General features: G+C 46.0%; 1 protein-coding gene across 2 annotated transcripts in view; it reads right to left on the reverse strand.

Moving 5' to 3' along the window:
* stard13b (StAR related lipid transfer domain containing 13b) overlaps positions 1–22,318 on the reverse strand; it is a gene marked incomplete at its 5' end in the record, with an annotated part of 59,022 nt that overhangs the window by 26,923 nt on the left and 9,781 nt on the right. The window contains one exon of one of the 2 annotated variants that reach the window (XM_084466894.1): positions 21,134–21,164. In XM_084466894.1, the coding sequence (XP_084323020.1) occupies positions 21,134–21,164 (31 nt within the window). Of the gene's footprint in view, positions 1–9,851; positions 10,030–21,133; positions 21,165–22,318 lie in introns of those variants that run through there. The other variant, XM_084466895.1, reaches the window with a different exon arrangement.

Consider the following 22,318-nt stretch of genomic DNA (forward strand, 5'->3'; position numbering starts at 1 on the left):
CATGCTAATAGCCCAATATCAAACATTCCAAACATTCCAAACAAACATTCCAAACATCAATCAGGCTATTACTCTTTACCGCTATAATGCTAACTTCCCGTAACACTATCTACTATCACTCTGCTATCTGGCTCATACTGCATCAGGTTGATAACTGATAGCAGTATTGGCTATTGACATTTTTGTGTGACATTATCAGTCTCACAAAAAAGTGAAACCATTTAAACAGATGTGAGCTTGTCTGCAATCAGACTTTAGAGGAACATCTGAAGACTGACGGCGGACAAGCTCAAATCACTGTTAATGGGGCGTTTAACTTTCTTTCCCTTAAACTGTATTTCAACTAACCAACAACCTGACTGGCGGACCGACAACAAATGTGATATGGCTGACCATCGATTGGAAGGAACTAAAGATAATCAGTAAAAATAATTATGTTTGTCGATTATGTGGTCATGGCTTCGATCTTTAAAAAAGAAAAGAATCAACTGACTACTAGGCAAGAACTTGGACGAGGAACCAGAATACACTCTCGCTTTTTGAGTTAACGGGACCTTTTGGCATAGGTGAGGACGCCGAGGCAGCATGCACCGATTGCAGGACTTCTACACCGCTACCACTGCTGCAGCTGATGTTGACCTAAACAGGAAACTCTGTGTAACTCCACCCCCTCTCACTTGCTAGTTTCCGACACAGGTGCGGCGCATTCTCCCACAAGAAGTTCGGCTATAGCATGGTCGGACTTCTGGTTCCGAAGTTTAGCCTGATACTGCTATTGGATGTCAGCCAAGACATCGCTTTCAGATGTGAGCCTGTTTTAGCGGCAGAGCTGGCCTTGTTTGATGAAACCACCAGATCACAGGTCATTCTAGCACACACTTCCAAAATAGTATGACCTTAACTGGGAAACTCTAACCTTTGACCGCAAGAGGAAAAAAATAACTCATCACACACCTACACTCTCTCACATACACACACACACACACACACACACACACACACGCACACACACACACACACTCACACACACACACACACACACCTGCACGCACACCTGCTTTAACTCACACACACACACTCACACTCACCACCAAAAACTTGCTGCCAGCAACCCTTTAACGGTGGAGATCCATCATCCCAGCTCTCTGTGAAGCATACGTCCCGCTCACTTTCCAGGCTGAGCTCCTCAAGGTAAACACAGCCAGGAGTCTGGAGCGGGGCCACGTTCCCACACAAGTTAAAGACTTCTGACAGGCAGCCATCTTGTCCAACAACTGGCTTCTCTCTCTCTCGGCCAGGAACACATCAGCTTGTGGATATTTCTCTTCAGTTGGAGAACAAACACCCGCCGCAGCCCCCCTTCCCCCCTCCCCCACACAGACACACACACACACACACACACACACACACACACACACACACACACACACACACACACACACTCCCTCTAACGCCACTGTTTTAGGAGGCTTTGTGTACAATGTTTATTTAGATTAGCGAAAGAAAATGTAGTATGAATGAAGGAGAGCCAACAAACCCTAAATCAGACGGATTTCAGTAGTGAAACAAATCTTCCATGCAGATTTAAACCCTGGAGATGAGAGTAGAATGATCATTTCACACCTCATCTCACTACATCTCCTTGTTTGGTTTCCTCTTTTTAAAAAAACCTTCACCAAAGTTGCAGGGAGACCTTTCAAGCGTTAAGTCCGTTTCCAAGAAAAGAGAAGAGAAGCACAGCTCCCTACCTGTGGGCATTGGAGATCACTGGGTCCATAGAGCAGCAGTGGAAACACACTTCAGCAGAGAGCCGAGTCCCTCCTGCCTGATACTCTCCCTACGCCTGTCTCTGTCAAATACACTTCCCTTTCCAAATGGTCTTCTCCCTCTCCTCTCTCCCTCCTCCTCCCTCCCCCTTTTCTCTTAGTCATATTTCCATTTGTTTCATTTACCTCTCCCCTCCCTCTGTTCTTATGAAATTCAACAGCAACCTATTCACGTGTGTATGTATTTATAGGCATCTGTGTGTGCGTGTGTGTGTCCCTGTGTGTGTGTGTGTGTGTGTGTGTGTGTGTGTGTGCGTGTACGTATCCCTGTATGTGTGTGTGCGTATCCCTGTGTGTGTGCGTTTGTGTGTGTGTGTGTGCGCGCATGCCTGCCTGCGTGCGTACGCACGTGTGTGCGTGTGTGTGTGTGTGTGTGTGCACATGTATCCCTGTATGTGTGTGTGCATATCCCTGTGTGTGTGCGTTTGTGTGTCTGTGTGTGCACGCATGCCTGTGTGCGTGCGTATGTACGTGTGTGTGTGCGTGTGTGTGTGTGCAATGTGCATGTTTGTGTATCCCTGTGTGTGTGTGTGTGTGTTTGTGTGTGCGTGTTTCCCGTGCATTTCCACGGCTGTGTATACGTACATGTGTACTATTCATGTGCGACCGTGAAGGTTTGCTTTCATACATGTGTACATGTGATGTACAGTATATGTGTTTGTCTACATATGTAACCACAATTGCGGCTGTGTGCATGTACGTACATGTGTATAAGTATACTGTGTATCCATGCTTGTGTATGAGTTTGGATACTTGTATGTATGTGTTGCCATGCATGCATGTTGGTATGTGTGTGTGTGTGTGTGTGTGTGTGTGTGTGTGTGTGTGTGTGTGCGTGTGTGTGTGTTGTGTGTTGTCTCCCGAGTCCGCCTGCAGGTGAAGCAGCAGTGTGTGTTTCTATGCCGTAATTACTGCGCTCCATGGGTCTCGTAATACCGGCCTGTGTACTGCGCTTCCGTCTCTTTGATACACACACACACACACACACACACACACACACACACACACACACACACTCTCTAGCAAACACTGTAATTTAGCATCTCCATGAGCAGTGTTCAACACAGCAGGCTTAACACACCAGCGGCCATCACACCAAACACCAGACACACTGAAGTTAAGGGAAGTTTAAAAGCTGTTGGGAAATGAACCTTTAAAGCAGGAAGAGAGGGGAGTGCGAGAGAGACAGCGACAGAGAGAAAGAGAGAAAGAGAACGAGAACATGAAATAGAGTGTGAGGAGAGTCAGAAGAAAGGAAAATAAAGAGATGAGAGAGAGAGATCAGACTGTAAGAGTGACTAGTAAAGACAGACAGACAGTAAAACAGAGAGACAGACAGGACCAGTGTCAGGGGAGTACAGGGCAAGAGGATGCGTGTCATGTGAACGCCTCCAGAGCTGAGTGGGAGTGAGGGCCTCTGTAAGGGCCACATGGGGCCCTCATTACGAGGAGCCAGACTCCTCTCTGAGCTCCACTGGACACTCTGTTCAACATGCCCCCCCCCCCCTCCCACCAGCACCAAGTCACTGGGTTTAATGACCGCCTTCTGCAGTCTACCTGTAAGGATCCTTGAGCAAGATGTCTAACACTGCCTAATATAAACAAAACAACCTGAAATCTAAATCATTGTCCAGCACCTGCCTGCTCAATGACAAGGATCAAGAATCACAATTGAAACCCATTAAATATTGTTATTTTAATCACTAATGTGAGATAAATAGGCTACGTTCAAGTCACAGACCACAGAAATAACAAAGGTTGATCCCATTGGCTGGTCATCGGGAAGTTTCCCCTTGCCATGACCATATTAAAATTCCTTTTTAGGCTGCTAAGCAACAGACTTTGTTACTGTTATGTTTTATTATGTTTTATTGGAGATGCATGTGTGTAACCAGCATATAATATACAGCCCTGAAGCAACAGAGGGTACTCATGTGTGGGCAACTGCACACGTGCAGTGGGTGGGGCTGAGAGTGTGACACAACAGCCTCCTCTGTTGATGGACACACAGTGCAAGCAGTGGCACATTTCTACCAGTAGACGGCAGCAATAAATCTAAATCCGTCAACAGAGAAAATAGACTTAGAGTTATAGTAATAACATGATTTTTTTGTTTTCTGAATAAATTCTGTAAGGAGTTAAGGAAAATAATGTTTTGAGGAAATAAGATAATATAATAATAATAATAATAATAATAATAATAATAATAATAATAATAATAATAATAAACAACTTATTAAAAAAGGATTTCAACTGTATTTTAGATGAATGTTGATACAGATTATATCACTAAAACGATTGAAAATATGTTGAATTTGGTTAATAAAGGTTCAATTAATTTATTTGACGTTCTGATTCTGACTATAAAAAGGATTTTCATGTAATTATTTTTGGTCCAAAAATGATATGTGGTATATTACATAGTGTGGGTGTTTGGTGACTTGAGAATAACATCTATCAGGTATGCAGCAACTCAGTGTGGAATGCAGTTGACCTGTGAACAGAGGGAGAACATCCGAGAATAACCCTGTTTGATAGGTGACTGTTTGCAGGTTACAGTGGAGCCGGTGATGATTAACCTTCCATATATCGCTAACCTGCCAAACTATTTATATCCAACAACACGGGCAGGGAAGCCACCTGTCAAACCCTGCCCCCCGCAGGCAGGAAGAATAACTGCACATGCAGTAATCTAATCTACACAGTGGGTTGTAGTACATTTTCCCTAATTTCCCATCTGGGATTAATAAAGATCATCTTATGTTGGACCTCCTCTGGCTTTGACACCATGAAAAAGTGTAACTATGGTTTTCATTGTATGGGCTTTGTGCCTTCATGGACAGACAAGTGAAGAGAGACCAGACAGTAGGTTGACGGAGAGATGGCATGACATGTAGTATAGCACAGCAGGTCAGAACCAATAACCTGGGTCACATGTGTTTAGAGCACCAGCAGGTTAAGCGACCAAGCCATCCCCATTAATTGCCAATTTTTGGCAAAACATTTTGTTTGCCACAGTAACAAAACACGTTTAACTGTCCAAAGGAATCCTACTAATTAATCACAGAATGTCATAAAGAGATATTTGGTTAGCAGCCAACATAAAGGCTTGAAACTGTGAATACACATACAGTGCCTGCCAACAGATGCCTTTTGCTACTTCACTTGACAACCGGCCCAATATGCATAAAGCCGCATCGCTACACTAACGAGCTTCATGAATTAAAGATGTTTAGCTAACAACTCATTTCAGTCGAGGGGCGATCGGGTCATTTCACATGCAGATCAGCTGGAATGACACAAGTTGTACCACAGAGCCATGAATACTAAGCGCAGGAGGAGGTTAGGACGAGAGAGAGAGAGAGAGAACAAGAGAGAGCGGGAGAGGTTATGATAGTTAGAGAGCTGCTACACAGAAGTGTTTCAAGGACCACTCCCTCTTCAGAACGTGCATTTAGAGAAAAATGTCAGATCATTAAAAATTCCTTGCTTGAATCTTTTTAAGCTTCATGGTTTATCCCTGTTAGATTGCTGCCAATGTAATGTCAATATTGGAAGTTGTATGAGGGCTAAAAATGCCCGAAAGTTGATTAATGTCCATCCTAAATGATGACACTAGGTCAGTGTTTCTCACAGTGGGAGGCCCAGGGATACTGCAGGGGGACATGGGATGGAAGGGATCACGGTGAGGGGGAAGGCTTAATCGTATATCAAATCAAACACATGCAGACCCAACAATAAGAAATGTGTTGCACATGAGCTGTAAATAAACGGCTGCCCATGCTTGTGCACCCATGTGCCAAACTTTATAGATTTCGTACATGAACTGGGCAAGCAGACGCGGTTCACACAGCTCGACCGGTTCACACAGCGATTTGACACGTCCAGAGCACCTCTATAATGACTATAAATGCCATGGCGGTGGGTGGACTGTCTGTGCACAAACCGAGCTTCACGGCGATGCGCGGGGGTCAAGAAAGACCTGTCCGTCACATAAAAATTGCACACACACACACACACACACACACACACACACACACCGAGATTGGTATGTAGCAGAGCAGCTGCCAGACAACACTTGTGTCACTTGGAACGAGGAGAGCGAGGACTGGAGCATGTAGCCGGTTAGCTGCCACGGGGTCGCGGGTGCCAGTAGGGGAGGTCAAGGGTCACCCTGGTCCGAGTTTCACTTCCTAAGCACTCGTTGGGAACAAATGGTGCAGCAACACACACACTTTTACGGCGGCCATTCCCAAGATGCATTGCTTTCACCCCAGATCCTTAACCCTGATTGAACACCAAACACTAAAGTATATATATCACTTTTATACTAATTCCTAACCTTGGACGTAAGCTGTACCTAACTGTTTTGGACCATCAACCTAAATCCAACCATCTCCAACCGCAGGGCAAACAAGAATATTTGGAATTCATTCCTACATAAATGTAACGCCATAGAATGGGCAAGGCACTCCACAATATGACCCTCCATATTCTACGTGTTGTTTGTCATATTATATGTTGTATGCTCTACTGTCTGCCCTGTCTTATTGCACAACTAACCACCCAGTGTATTTAGGAAATCTGGAAAATGTCCACTCTTTCACACGTCATCGGCTGTGTGTTCAGTAGCATGGTGTGTTCAGAGAGAGAGGGGGAGAGAGAGAGAGAGAGATCGGAAAAAACAGCAGCTCACTCAGGTCTTCGAAATGGTACACATGCTGCCTTACTTCCTGTCACACTACACACACACACACACACACACACACTCGCAGCCACAGAGAGCCTAGTGTTTGGCAGGCAGTGTGCTTAAGGTGTGATTAAGGGCATGCGTACGTGTGGAGCGTGTGTGTATTCATGTATGAATGCGGTCAAACGTGGCTGGTCCAACGCTCCGTCCGTCACGATGCTCGACAGAGCGTCACAACGCATAATGAGCCTTCCGTCAGCTGCATGCGCCGGGGTGAGGCTGCCCTGACCTGATGGGATGGGCTCCCTCGGGCGTGGATGATGAAAATCACCTCAAGCTTCAATTTTTGAGGGAGAACGCCAAAATCAACTCCGCTGCGGCTCCGCCCACTCCAACTACTTTCATTCATGAGCGCTTCATGTTTCAAAATGAATTATAGTTTGAACATTGATTGTTTTAAATGTGTAATTACATTTGTGAACGTGCCACTTTCTTATCCGCAAGAAGTATGCTGGCCGCTTTTGCAGTGAGTAGTGCCAGTGTCTGACGGCCAGATGTTCCAAGGCCCTGTGTGGAGAATTCTCTCCCGGGAATACCGACATTCCGGGACCATTTGAAAAATACCCCCTTTCCCTGGAATACTGAGGGACCGTTAGGGGAAACACCTGTTGCTGTACCGTCACACACACACACACACACACACACACACACACACACACACACACACACACACACACACACACACTCAACGGTGGGCACATACGCATGCAGACACACACACACACGGCATGGCACTCACTTTACTGTAAGGATATACTGAATCACACACACACACACACACACACACACAAACACACAAAAACACACACACTCACAACACACACACTCACACACCAGTGAATGGGAAACATGACTCAGATCCGTCAAACCTCCCTGGAATCCAGGCGGAGGTCACATGATCAACCCCCCCCCCACCCACTGCTCTGTCAATACAGCCCACCGACAGGAATGTAGAGACACTGGACAGCCGGGGTCTTGGAGGACCAAGACCCCCCTCTCGTGACTCCTATAAGACTCCTATATTAGAACATCTCTCATGTCTACCTTCAGACTCTGCTATACTAGAACATCTCCTCTTCTGTCTCCTATAACACCTCCCCGACAATAACTTTTCCCCATCATGTCTCTTATTACACCTCAACAACCTAACTTCTCTTCTACAGTAAGTCATCTTATAAGTCTCTTGTTGTGAGAGAATTTGATATAAACCCAGTTTCCTCTCCCCCCTTCCTATTATTTTAGACCTTCCCTGACAGCGTTCGTATTTTTATTTGGAAATGTGTTACATAACGGAAACAAAGACGTCATTTCTGAATGGATTATTCCCAGGCCAGGTCGTTGTGACATAGTCTTTTACAGAGTCCTTTACCAGAGGAAAAACAGTTTAAATTGGATTCATCGATCGTCAGTCAGTGACTCTGAAGCTAGGTTAACATAAAATGAATAAAAAGAAGATAACAAGGCTATATCGTCACCTAGGCTTCCGTGGAACTAAACCTGACCAAAAAAAAATCACCCCCTGGGAAAAAAACAGCTCAGCATTCAAATGAAGGAGCTATGCATCATTTCCATTGAGCCCTAGATGTTCTCCGTCGTGCTGGTTCGGGAGCACCAGCACGTCCGACATCATCTGCGCAGCATGCTGGCGTCGCCACGCGTCTGACGTCACCACGGGCCTGACCATCACCGTCTCACCCCGGAAAAAACAAGCGCTCCCTCCCGGGACAAAAAACAACAACAAGCCTCAAGCGCCCTGAGACGTCATGGCACAATGTAGACCGCCGCCGGGCTGAAACACAAGGGAGCCTTTTGTGCGCCCGGGGCTTGTGCGGGCGACACAAAGATGCCCTTTGATGCTCCGGCTTCTTGATCTACTGCGATGACATGTGATCAAACTATTCTCCACTGGATGAAGTGACTCATAGGTCGGCTGCTTACTTTCTATTTTGAAATGTGATACTCCCGCCTCTGCCATCCCCCTCTCGCTCCCCCCCCCCTCTCCTCTCCTATTTTACGCCTGCAAGATGAGGGGAAGTGGGGGAGGTTAACTCTTACCTACCGTCTATTGTCATGCTTTCTCTTATCTCCTTCAAGGGTCTCCGGGAGAAGGTGTGCAGGGGCTTTGGAGGTGAGGCTAGGCTTGGGTCTCCCTTGACTTTTCGACTCATAAAACTACAACAACATGCCGAAAACTGCATCGACACCTCCACCGCCATCGCCACCGCCGTCGGCCACGTCAACACGACCTGCCAGACAACTTCAACTCATATTTGTGTTTCCACTGAGACAATCTGTCTGTTGCATAACTGATGCCATAACCATCTTGCTTATCTCCATTGTTTGACCAAGTCGTTGAGCGGTAATCGCCCACTGATAACAGAGCGATCCAAGCCCAATGTAGGTGTGTGAAGCGTTAGGTTGTGACTTTGTTGGCCTTACATCCAACAGTATTTTGAAACTAGGGGGGGGTGACGAGAGAGGCCTGCAGTGGAGTGAAAGGAATCTGTTTCAACAACAGATATTCTTAGATTTTATATGGCACTTTCGCTCTAGGTTAGGTCACTGTGTATTCACAGTCACATTCACTCATACTCTATATATACTACTGCTACTACCATCACGCTCCCTCTCTCTTTCTTTATTCAGGCTGTGTTTTAGTGTCAGTGTTGGTCCAGCTTAACCTTCTAAACCAGACAAGGCCAGTCGGGTTTTTGCTGACCCACCCAGGGTCGGTCATCTGTCATTCTTCGCATGCTTGAGAAAGCAGAACCGCCCAGTCGGGCTCAGATATAATTAACACTTTAACAACACCGCAAAAAACAAATGCTGCACATAGAACTGAACTCTGAGCTGTAAAAGCTCGGAGGGTTAGAGTTTGGGGTTTGATGATTGAACACTCTTGGTTTCTCTGGACTTTGAGCTTTAAAAGACAAAGTAACTGACTAAGTCCTGTTCCAGAACAGTTAGGAGTTAGGTTCGGAAAAACACTCAAAACACTCAAACACTCACAACATTGAGTCGTTTGTGGACCATGAATCTTAACCCTATCCCAGAGGGTTAGGTCTGAGGTCCATGAATCTTAACCCTATCCCAGAGGGTTAGGTCTGAGGTCCATGAATCTTAACCCTATCCCAGAGGGTTAGGTCTGAGGTCCATGAATCTTAACCCTATCCTGGGGGGTTAGGACAGCCCGGAGGCTGTCCTCCGGGCTTTGATAGCTGAGAGACAACCGGAGAGTTGTCGCTCAGCTATGAAAGCAGTTTTGTGTCCCCTACCTCCGGCGATCTTGTTGAGGAGCTGCTGGCGGGCCATGATCCGTCCGAGGCGGTACCCGGAGCGCCGGTGCCGGTGGTCTATTCTGAGGTAGATGTCCTGAGTCTCGGGGGTCATGCTACCCAGACACTCGCGGTCATGGGGCTCCGGCAGCTCCCTGAACATGACTGCTGACACCCTCTCCTCAAGAGTCCTCAATGCGATGTCCGAGCCGAGCTAACCGCTGACTGACTGACTGACACACACACACACACACATACACACACACACACACACACACACACACACATACACACACACACACATATATACACACAGACACTCACTCTCCTCTCCTAGCAACGGAAAGGCTGCCAGACAGACGCGTGAGTCTGAAGGAATGAACCAAGCGGAGGAGGAGTGGAGCTGCCGGAGGGGAGGGGGGAGGAGGAGGGAGGGGAGGAGTGCCAACACTTCACTTCTAACCCAGGGGAGGGTCACGTGACTGCAGGAAAACCAATAGCGGCACAGCCCAGAGAAAGAGGCCAGCTACCTTGGTGGAGGGCGAGTGAGGTAGACCCCTCCCCCCCAGCCGTGGAGGGAAATATAAAAACAGTTGGAATGTGTGTTGGAAGGAGAAAGAGAGAGGAGAGGCAGAGAGGTTTGGGAGGAGGAGGGAGGTGCAGAATGTTTTCCAACGCCCCCTAGTTTAAAACAAGACCACCGCTGTCCCTCGACTCACACATTTTCCAGCTTTACTGGTGACGGGGGCGAGTGACATTGGATTTATGTAGATTAATTACCAGAAAGAGTGGGGGGGGGGGGGGGGGGGGGGGGGGAGAGAGAGAGGGGGGGAAGAGAGAAAGAGCGAGAGAGAGAGAGAGAGAGAGATGTGATTGTTTTTTTTTCTGCTGGAGGAATGTTAATTCCCACTCCCACCGTCCCCCACCCCCCTAATTCCACCCTACAAAAACACCTGGATGAAAAGCACACACACACACACACACACTACAACTTGCAACACCTCCTAGAGTGCCGTCACAATGTACTGAGTAAAAGTAATACAACTTACAATACAAGCATGAAGAAGATTAACTACAAGTTTTGGGACTCTGATTGGTGTTTGCGAGGTACTTGTTGTTCTTAAACTTTCTAATGATGTTTTTTCAATAAAAAAAAATCAACACCAAACTGTTCCTGTGATTCCTGCAGCGTTCAAACACCTGGTGAAAGGAGGAATCCTGGTCAAGGCATTGTGTGTGTTCACTGCCCTCAAGAAGTCTTGAAAATGAATGAATAAGTAAATAGTACACATAACATGTATGTAAACAAATAAATACCCACCAAATGAAAATAGGTTGGTATCCAGGGTGTGTGTGTGTGTCTGTGTCTGTGTTTGTGTGTACACAACTTAAGCCTGGCCAACACCCAACCAAGCCCAATCAGAACCACACACTCTCCAAACATAAGCCAAACACACCCTGGCTGTCGGTCTTGCCTGTTTGTCTGTCTGTCGGTGGCTGCCCATCCAAGGCCAAGCATAAAGAATGATTCATGTTAACACTCACCCCCGCTATATTCATGTTCAACAGTCCTCAGCATAAAGAGTGTGATTCATGCTAATGTTGTTACGTGCTACTTTGACGTGCACGGAGCTGCTGTTTGTTCAGGCATTAGGATTGGTACTTATCACACACACACACACACACACACACACACACACACACACACACACACACACACACACACACTTTTACACAAACCAACAGAATACAGACTCGGACCTATTTAAAACACACACACACCAAAATCCCACACATACCACCATCGCCGGACTACACGCACGCATGAACCTGCAAGCACACTTGCACACAGACATTGGCACAAACCTTCCCAAAAGCATACACCTGCTTTCAACACACACACACACACACACACACACACACACACACACACACACAAACACACACACACACAGACACGCCCACACGCCCACTGAACCACTAAATCCCTGCTCAGCACTCAGGGTGTCAGGTGTGTGTGCGAGCGGTTGATGTTGAGTCTACAGCCGCCTCACGCCGTCTCGCCCTGTCACCTGACCGGTCTCACTTCCTGTCTGTCTAGACAGAGAACCTGTGTATGTGTGTGTGTGTGTGTGTGTGTGTGTGTGTGTGTGTGTGTGTGCGAAGCGTTATGGGGGAATCAGCCTTACTGTATTGTATGGAGTAGGACAACTGCCACTGTGAGTAACAGCTAGGCAACACCCCCCCCCCCCCCCCCCCCCCCCCCCCGCCCCCCCCCCCGACACTGGAATGGCGCGGAGATTGACCACAAGACGTAGCGTCATGTCGGAGGAACGGATACAATGAAGACATGGTCATACATGTTGCTTCATGTCTCTCTCCGTCTCACACACACACACACACACTCACACACCATACATGCACAAACCAAACTGACATCCACACTCATTGATGCATACATCCACACTCACACACACACTCTCATCATGCATACATCCACACATATAGAAAAGCTTTGTAAGACAATTCAAAGAGTATTGAATAACAAGAAATAATTATGTACTAGTAATGGTTGCATCCAAAAGCAAGAGATTCCATACACATTACATGATGTTAGATTTTAAGAAAGAAATTTTTGGGTTTTGCATAAGGTGCAAACGTTTTCGAACTAAAACATATGGCAGAAGGTGACTGCATTGCGTTGCCTTGTAGCATTAAAGGAAAATAAAACACGACGCATCAGCGCCCCCCAGTGGCCTTCCACAGCCAACTGCATTCAGATGCAAACACGCGGATCCTCACTGCTCCATTTAAAGATCGAGAGGCAGCAGTGTATCTTTAATCGTATAGTTCCTACATATTTACAGGATACAAATATACATAAATAAATAACGTAAACTACGCAATGCATCATGGTTAATTATATCACCCATTATTTCTCCTAAGATCCACAGCAGATGTTTTTAAACACTTTTCCAAACTATTTATGACACGCATATCTCTATCTCTATTATTATTTTTCCGTGATGAATGAACATTTCAACCATAGGCTGTATAAGCAACAAGTCTGTGTTCGGGTTATCTGTGACTGACCTGATAGTCTTCTCTCTCGGACATTCTTCCACAGTAAACTCCAGGCTTTGGTCGAGGAGTTGCGCAACTGCACGCTGAACGAGCGCCGGAGGTTCACTTTGTCCGGGTCCAGTTTAGATGTCATTGCAAAAAAAAAAATAACTTGATTGATTCATAATAACGCTGCTCCGCGACCCGTTACGTTTCCCAAATGTTTTGCGCACTCCGATACAAGCAGATTGCCTCGCTGGGTTGAGAGGGAATATGTTGAATTAAACATACACGTCCGGTTGTTCTTCCTCCATCCCCTCTTTGCTGCTCTTATTCACTTTAAGAAGGGATAGTTTGTAGGTTCAACTCGACTCCGCTCAGTAAGATCTTTGCGGTTCAGAGCAGATTCGTGAGTCTCCACAAGTATACACAAACTCCAAGCACACACCTCACCACCCTTTGACCACCACCCCTTTCCTCTGCCGCTGTCAACGTCCCCGTCTTGGGTGATCAAAATAAATAGAGTGGATCGGAGCCAAGGGTCCGAACGTACAGGGCAGTGCCGCTCACCGCCACCAACCAATCACTGATCCTAAAGCGCAGTGGGCGGTAGCTCTGATTGGCTGGTACGGCTCACTGTACGTTCGGACTCTTGGTTAAAAAAAACCTTCAAATCTAATCTTCAAAAAGCCACCGTGCTTACATTTCTTTCTATGATCAAATTCAGAAAACAAAGTTGAGTTTGAACAATCAAACACGTCACCATGTCAATTATTCAGCTGAATGGAAACAATAGCACAATTTTTTTTATAGCACAAACTTTTGTTGAGTCAACTGGCACTAAAACAAACCAAATACATTGTATAATACTTACTACAATACTTGAATAAGCATCAGGCAATTCAATTTCTCATTATTTTGCCTACCCTCAATGTGGATTGCATGATTTAAGGTTATATAAGTTGTAAATAGGTTATGGTAATTTTGAATAGTGTATACGGTGTGAGAACATGGTGTAAAGTGATAATATGCAGTCCAATCGAACGATACAGACAGAAGGTGCTGTAGTCTCATAGGTACGCCTGTTAGAGAGATAGTTAGAGCTACTTTAGTGGTTATTACTAACACACACATGCAGGAAGAGGACACATCCGTCATTTGGAGATGTTTTTTTCTTGTTTGTTGGTTTCGGAAACATGAGTAAAAATAGTCAACATTATGAATAGATATTAGTAAATATTTAACATTCAAAATGTAAACATGTGTGGTAGTGTGTGTGCGTGTGCGTGTGTGTGTGTGTGTGTGTGTGTGTGTGTGTGTGTGTGTGTGTGTGTGTGTGTGTGTGTGTGTGAAAAACTGCCCCTTAGCCGTGGTGGGAAAAGCCCAGATGTGAGTGGGCTGAATACTGCGATCTGACTGGCTGTTACTGTGGAGTTCTCTCTCCCTCCCTCCCTCTTCTATATTTCCGAGAATATTGCCAAGGTTCAGCTTTCCAGACACACGTGCTGCCTATCCTCAGAGACCAGGTCTGGTGTGGAACCAGGAGAAACCAGGTCTGGTGTGGTCCTGGAATGAGATTCTTTACCATGTCTCACTGAACCATATGACTATGTACAGCTTGTTGTCAGGAAGGGTCATGGGGATGGGGAGGCAGCTGTCATGGCAACGGGTGTGTCGTCACACAATTACATTTAGGTGGAAAGAGAGATGGAAGTTTGGTCGATGAAAGTGAGAGAGAGAGAGACCTGGAGATATTGGTGTGAAAAAGAGTGATTTGGTAGAAAATAAATGAATAGTAGAGGAGAGGGATATGGTAGAAGAAGAGAGATGTTAATATATTTGGATAGAGATGTTCTTTAGGACCAGCAAGAAATGGATGGAAGAGGAGAGTAGGAATAGGAGAGAGGGAGAATAGGTGTGAGGTGAGAATCAGGTGGTGAGGTGGTGGACCACAGATATCCATGAGAAACCATCTGTACACCTGGCTTCCATTACAACAATACTACTGCAGTCACACTACTAACAACTCCATACTGTATATCAGTCTCTCTCTCTCTCTCTCTCTCTCTCTCTCTCTCTCTCTCTCTCTCTCTCTCTCTCTCTCTCTCTCTCTCTCTCTCTCTCTCTCTCTCTCTCTCTCTCTCTCTCTCTCTCTCTCTCTCTCGCTCTCTTACATTCTCTCTTCCTCAATCTCACTTACTTACTTACACTGTTGCTCAACATAACTCTCGCTGTCACTTCCTTTCTCTCTTTCCCGCTCAAACACCCCCATCCCCTCTCTTTCACACAAAAAGATACATGAAAATACACCTACGCACAGATTCACACACATGCAGTAACCTGACTTGCACCACACTTCTTTTCTTCTTTTTATTATCTTTATTATATAATATTTTCTTTATTATTGTATTATTGCTGAAACAGTGTGGTCTCCCCATTTCATGTTGCATGCAGAGCCAGCATGTAACATACACAATGGCACATAGACAGGAAAATGGAAAAAAGAGTCAAAATATGTACTTTTACTTTGAAAGGACAGCAGTGACGTGTATTTCAATTTAAATGTAATTGGGAAGATCCTGACTTAGTCAATAGCTATGGACTCACAGTGAGCCATGCCTAAAGGACTTGGTACTAAACAGGAAGTGGAAGCCAAGTGGTCTCATTAGCCCTGAAACCACTGGAACGCTCAGTGTTAAACACTAAGATACGCTACGCTGCTCAGAAACACTGGTCTCTCACTTCTAGGCTACAGGTGGAGCGTGTGTGTGTGTGTGTGTGTGTGTGTGTGTGTGTGTGTGTGTGTGTGTGTGTTTGATTGAAATGCACATACACAATCTCCCCAACCCTTGACCAAGCAGTGCAAACAGAAACAAACACAACGTTTGACACACACAAAAACGCACACATTCATAAAAACAATGAGCGGTTAAAGGCGTTATTTTGGAGAAAATGGTTTATTAACTGGTCGTCTGTAAACGGACACATAGTAAAACAAACCCTGAATAGAGAGAAGGACGTTTAACAGACTGAGGCCACAGTCCCTCGCCCAACTGCCACACACCAACACAACAGGTCTAGATCTGTCCCTGGGCCATATCCCAAACAGAAAAGAGAATGTAACCCATTCAACTTTATGATGATCTCAATAAGTTAAACAGCCCCCTTAAGACCTTATTAACCAACAAAATCTACTTTCAACGTCAGATCGTGCAATAACTGTAGAGAAAACACTGAAATGGCTGCGCAAATGTTGACAGATTTCCAGAGGGAGAGCAGTGAAACCCAAATAGTTGCTCTAATGTTTTCACAACCTTGACAAATGGCCGTATATATAGTCTCCCAACACTCCCCCCAGATGGACCTTTTTAAAACGATTTCTTTCCCTCCTTTTTTTCCTCTCAGTTGGCCTCGATCTCAGGGTACCACAAATTGTTTTCCAGAACCACTGCATGTGGAAGATCCCCCCCCTCCTCCCTCTTACAATGTATACTCAATGACGATGTTGTGTCCAAATTTAACACATGAGGTCATCAATGTGGAGCCAGCCGGCCTATCAGCGGAGGGGGAGTGGAAAATTAGAGAACACTCAGATGGAAATGTGTTCTCTTGAAACCTTAAATAATGATTCTTTCTTCATATTTAAAAGCCAGGATCGTGTTTTCCTTCCTTTAAATACAGGCTCAGTTGTCGCCAGGATAGGAAAAAAGGTCCCCCATTCCAAATGTCATCTAAAAAAAGGAGTCCAGAATGATATTATTGTAGGCAAGAAGATATAAAGGGCTTAGAATAACTGGTTGTTGCAACTGTTGGTATGACTGAATCAAACTGGTTGTCATGAGACACCATGACAACCAGAGGTCAACAAAGGGAGGATGGCGGCGGTGGCTGATGATTGGTGAAAAGCTAGATGACACAGCTAGATGACTTCCTGGTGAAATGTTGCACTAGCAACCTTCCGGTTGCCAGTCAAGCCACTCTACCTCCTGAGCCACTGCCAACACCTTCTAGTCAGAGAGAAGAAGAAAGTGTTTTCTATCCCTACCTAAAAAAACAACATGACACCTTTTACTTTTTACCATATACTTTTCGACACTTCCCTCCAAAGCCACGGAATTCAGATAAACATCATGAATGCGCAGCTAGGGATTAGGGCATGTTGCTCTAGGAAACCCTGAAGGAGACTGCAGGCAGCAGTTTGAACCCAGAAGGTTTCGAGAGTCAGACACCAGAGCCACATAAAAAAGTGACGCTTATTAACCCTGATTACAAATGTCTTTATCTTGGAGTGTGAGGGGAAGTCCGGGCTGTGGATGACACACAGCTTGACACGCAGCTCTTCCAGTAAAACCCCCAAGAACAACAGAACATTGAATATGCTCTCTCAGGGACCAGGAACATTCTGGTGCTGCTTCTACTCGCTCTAGATCTCTCTATGGAGGGCTGCCCAAGTCCCTGCTGCCCTGCTTGGGATAAACAGTGACCTAATATTAAAATACAAAGACTGCCCCGCTAATGTTAAATAAACCTAAACTTCTCAGGATCATCAATGTTGCAAATCACCATTACGCAATAACAAGTCGAGAAGGGTAGATCCATTGCATATCGATCTCTTCAAATGTTACGGTTGGATTCAGCGCGCCACTGGTGGACAATATAAATTGAATCTCAAATCTAAATGACAAAGAGAAGGAGCACTTGAAATGGAGAAAAATGAAGAACCAGCTCTAAGGTCGGGGTTGAGAGAGGGGCCCCTGGTTAAGGCAGGGGCCCTGGTTGAGGGACCGGGACCCATGCCGACAGCTGAGGAGGGTCTGCTGGCAGGGGGTGTGCAGAAGCCAGGAGAGGACAGAACACAGTAACAGTTCTGGACATAATGTACGTGCTTATATCAGCATTTATATAGACACACGATTTACACATAGTACTTGTAGACCAGCACTACAGACTCAGAGCTCACAGGGGAGTTATTCCACAGCCAGATGAATGCTCTCATTGACCAATCATCTGCTGTGGGAGTCACAGGAAAACACATGGAGGGCCGTTGCACAATATTTCCAAATCACCAGGGCCTTTTTACATCTCTGTTTTGGTTTTGGGGCGCTAACGTGTCAAATACATAACTCTGTTTTCAAGCCAAGCTTCATTATTTATCAATAGTTTATCATGGTTTTTTTTCCCTTTACTCTCTGCTTGGTTATGAAACTCTGCTGTGGGACACAATGGGTCTCAATGTTCCTGAGGCGATACTTTTCATCCGTTAAAAAAAACCTACAGAGGAGATTGCAGAGCATGACCAGAGATGTTGGAATTTCAGTTTGAAGAGCAGGGGGAAGACAAAGGCGCTTGGCTCAGCGAGATCTGCCTGAAATTGGCTTCAATAGGAGCCGTCAGTCTGTCTTAGAGGATCCTTCACCAGGTGAGACCCGGGCAGCTCACCCCAAACCCTCTCCCCAGTACATCTCCTCTCCCTCTATCTCTCTCTCCGCTGTCAGGGCCATTCACCGGGTGTCAGACACAACTATGCCTCCCCAGCTTCAGCACAAAGACAGCTTCTCTCTTCTCTTGTTTTAGTGGCAGGAGATTTCAACTGGCAACTTAATCACGGGCAGGAGAACAGCTTTAGAGAGATAGACTACGGCTGCCTGTCTGTCCCTGTGTGGCCCCCCCCCCCCCCCCGGCCCCTTGGCCCCTGGTTCGGCCCCAAGTCATGTTTTATTTATGTGTGTTAAGGTGAAGCATGGTTCAGCTTCTCAGTCAGATATATAGGCCTGGTCAATGGAACTGTGTGTGTGCGTGTGCGTGCGTGCGTGCGTGGGTATCGGGGTGACAGAGTACACGTGTCTCTGCTTGTGTGTATCAACACATGCATCAGTATGTGCTCAGCAAAAACGAGATGTCGTGGTCATGTGGCCAGGTGCATCTGAGGACAGCTAGCTAGTTAAACCAGTTCAGCACTAGCATGGCTGTAGCATGGAGCGCTAGCCGAACCAGAGCATCACTAGCATGGCTGTAGCGTGGAGCGCTAGCCGAACCAGAGCATCACTAGCATGGCTGTAGCGTGGAGCGCTAGCCGAACCAGAGCATCACTAGCATGGCTGTAGCGTGGAGCGCTAGCCGAACCAGAGCATCACTAGCATGGCTGTAGCGTGGAGCGCTAGCCGAACCAGAGCATCACTAGCATGGCTGTAGCGTGGAGCGCTAGGGGGGAACGTCGCCATTCAGGACCCAGAGTCCAGGAATGTTATCTGCTGTCCGGGCCAGCGCTGAATACTGCGGACCATCTGGTTCCCCCTTGGCGAGGTCGTAAAAGCTAACCTCTTCCCCCCCCCCCACCCCACCCCCCCCCTCACCCAGCTGTGAAACTAGAACCGCCGGCACGATTCTTCGAGTCCCCTGCCAGCCCCATACCCTCCACCCCCCCCCCCCCCCCCCATGATCTCGGGTTTATGACGATTGGATCATTTCAATTCAAAACACGTGATGTCTTGACTGATGACATTCTGGTCGCGACGAGGCCCCGGGTACACCCACACCCACACTGCACATTTAAGAACACAAACATATCCCTTGCTTACCACACAAACTTTATATACTTTTTTAAAAATTAATTTGTACATAACAGTGTTACAAAAAGACCCGAGATTCTTCTGTTTAGCAGAGCGGTGCTGTCGTCAATCATCGTGGTTGGCCCCCCCCCCCCGGTAGAATGAGGTGTGACCAATCGCAGAACATGTAGCTCACACGCGTGGCCAGGACCACACATGGCCACGCATCAGCTCCACTGGACCCCGGGAGACTCCTGAGGCGTCCTGCGGCTGCCTCTCTATGTGTTGTTTGCAACAGGTTTACAACATTGCCGTTGGAAGTGCTTCATACCCGGACATGAAAGACAACACGCGTACGTCAGTGAGACTGGTTGTAGATACTTCACATGAATGCGCCCGACTTGCCATGTCACTTGCATCAAGGTGACCAAAGTTAAATTGTTGTCCCTCCCCTTTCACTACGGGGCAAGTCGCCGTGCGCTGTCCCATGATCCTTTGCGCCACGGGTCAGTCGTGTCCAATACAAAGTCAGGAGGCCACGATGCATGTTGGGACAACATGGACAACATTAGCCCAGCCTAGCATAGAATCGTGGTAAGTGCACACTGTTTGAGAGAATCTCACCAGATCACTAATTGACACTTGTGCGGAACCGTTACACTGTCTTCACGTGTGACATATGTGAAGCAACCTGAGCCTTCAATGGCTTCCGTCACCAAACGCTCACAGCTGCAACACACACACACACACACACACACACACACACACACATAGACATACACACACGAACACACACACACCCACAAACTGACACAAACAGACACACACATACACACACACTGACCCCCCCCCCCCCCCCCCCCCCCCCACACACACACATACACAACTCAGCCAGACAGCAACAATGAGATGGCATGGCCTAATTTGAACTCCTTCCTTGCCACCAGGGGAATACTGGCGGTTTAAAACACACACTTGTCTACTTGGACACCTGTCAGCACTTTGACATCTGGCCATAATGGCTCACAACCACAACAAAGAAGTAGGATAGTCCAGTGGGTAGGGACTTCTACTCGCAACCAAAAAGATTTGCAATCAATCCCCAATGTCTACAGTCCACCTGCAGAATGCCTAGAGCAAGATACCCCCTGTCCGTACCCATATCTACTCCTGAAGGACATGTATCTGAAGCTGTATCTGGAGCTGGAGTGCATGCTAAAGCCATTCTCCCCCGAACACACTGTTTCAGTCGAAGCTCACAATCCTCCCTCAGTAAAACAAACTTTCTGAACACAAAGCCATGCATGACAGCAGATGTTTTCACTAGCTATTTGGTCATGACAGAGCTTGTCGTAAATTAACAGAAAGGATTATGAAGGGATTGTTGTTGTTTTTACATTGTTTGTTCTTGTTTTTGTACTTGTACATAATGAAATGTCTTTTCCCATACTTCTATGACACAATGAAGAGCAAATAAAAAATAAGTGAACACTGTGTCCAAGAGCAACATACACCAGAAGGCCTGAAATGTATTATCGTACCATTAAATAAATAACCAAAAACTTAGAAGTTGAAATAGTGTGGGGGATTATCTGTCCCAAATTGATGTGGTAGAATTGTGAATGCGACAACTGCCAAGCCATTAAAACCAATTGTAAAACCATCTCTTACCTGACCCAGCGCTGGTCGTCTTGCTAAACATCTACAAGACAAAAGAAAAAGAAAAACACTAAATTAGCAACCACAACAGTAAAGAAAACGTATATCTCAACAGTTTGAAGAAACAATATGAGGACCTGCCAAAACTGAAAGTGTAGCGGACGTTTTGAAAAGCATGACTCATTTGGGGATTTTAGGACATCTGCCCTCCTTTAAGGATAATTAAATCAACATGCTAAACAAGAAACGCAGTTATCAGCACCTGGATCGGCTGTAAACGTTTTTTGTAAACTCTTATCTCAGAAATCAAATCGAATCGGCTCAGGTTAGAATTAATTACATCTTATGATGACTCCTCTGATGATAAAGTTATACAGTAACTTAAATAAAATAATAAAATATAACAAAGTCAGACCAAAGCAATCCTTCAAATTGGAGTGAATACAACTCAAACAATATTTACCAAACTATCATAGTAGCAGATTGGCTACAGCGAGAGAGTGAGCAATGGACTCCTCCGCCTGCAGACACCAGCCAATGGGAGGGCGGCGTCAGACTTACCAATGGACTAGTAACAAACTGGCATTTAAATTAGAAAATCATGCTAGCTTTCCACCAGCCATGTTATATGTAATATATATTTTATTGTACTCTATGTACTATATATAATACAGTCTACTCCAGAGCCGGAGTGTTTGTTCTTGGTGAAGTTATGAAGTGTAGCCAGTGATGTCACTAAAGTTCCCCTACAGCATATTGAGTGTGAGACTTGGCTTCCACGGGTCCGACTTCATCACCTTAAGGAGGTGATTGTGAGGGGACAAGGCGACCCAGTGCATCTCAAACTGTGCCTGGAGCCTCAAGTGTTACACTTCTATATATAGCATTCAGTATTAAAACACCAACCCTCAGGTTGGTCCATACAGCCTTTCAGAACTCAGACATAGTTCTTAGCACTAATTGCACGATCTAGCTTGCATTAGAAGTTGGAATCCTTGAAGATCTGTTCCAAGGAAAAGGTGCTTGAAAAACTGTGGGCCAGCACCACAACACCTCCTGTGTATAATAGGGGATTGCAGGAGATTGTTGGCTAAGAGGCGATCAGATGCACATCAGATTTTAGGGACAGGCGGCCTAATGATTCGTAGCCATGAGCAAGTACCATCTACTTCACTAGGATTGATATGACAGATGTTA

This window comes from Micromesistius poutassou (genome assembly GCF_964030765.1).
Source record: "Micromesistius poutassou genome assembly, chromosome: 4".
Lineage (NCBI taxonomy): Eukaryota > Metazoa > Chordata > Actinopteri > Gadiformes > Gadidae > Micromesistius > Micromesistius poutassou.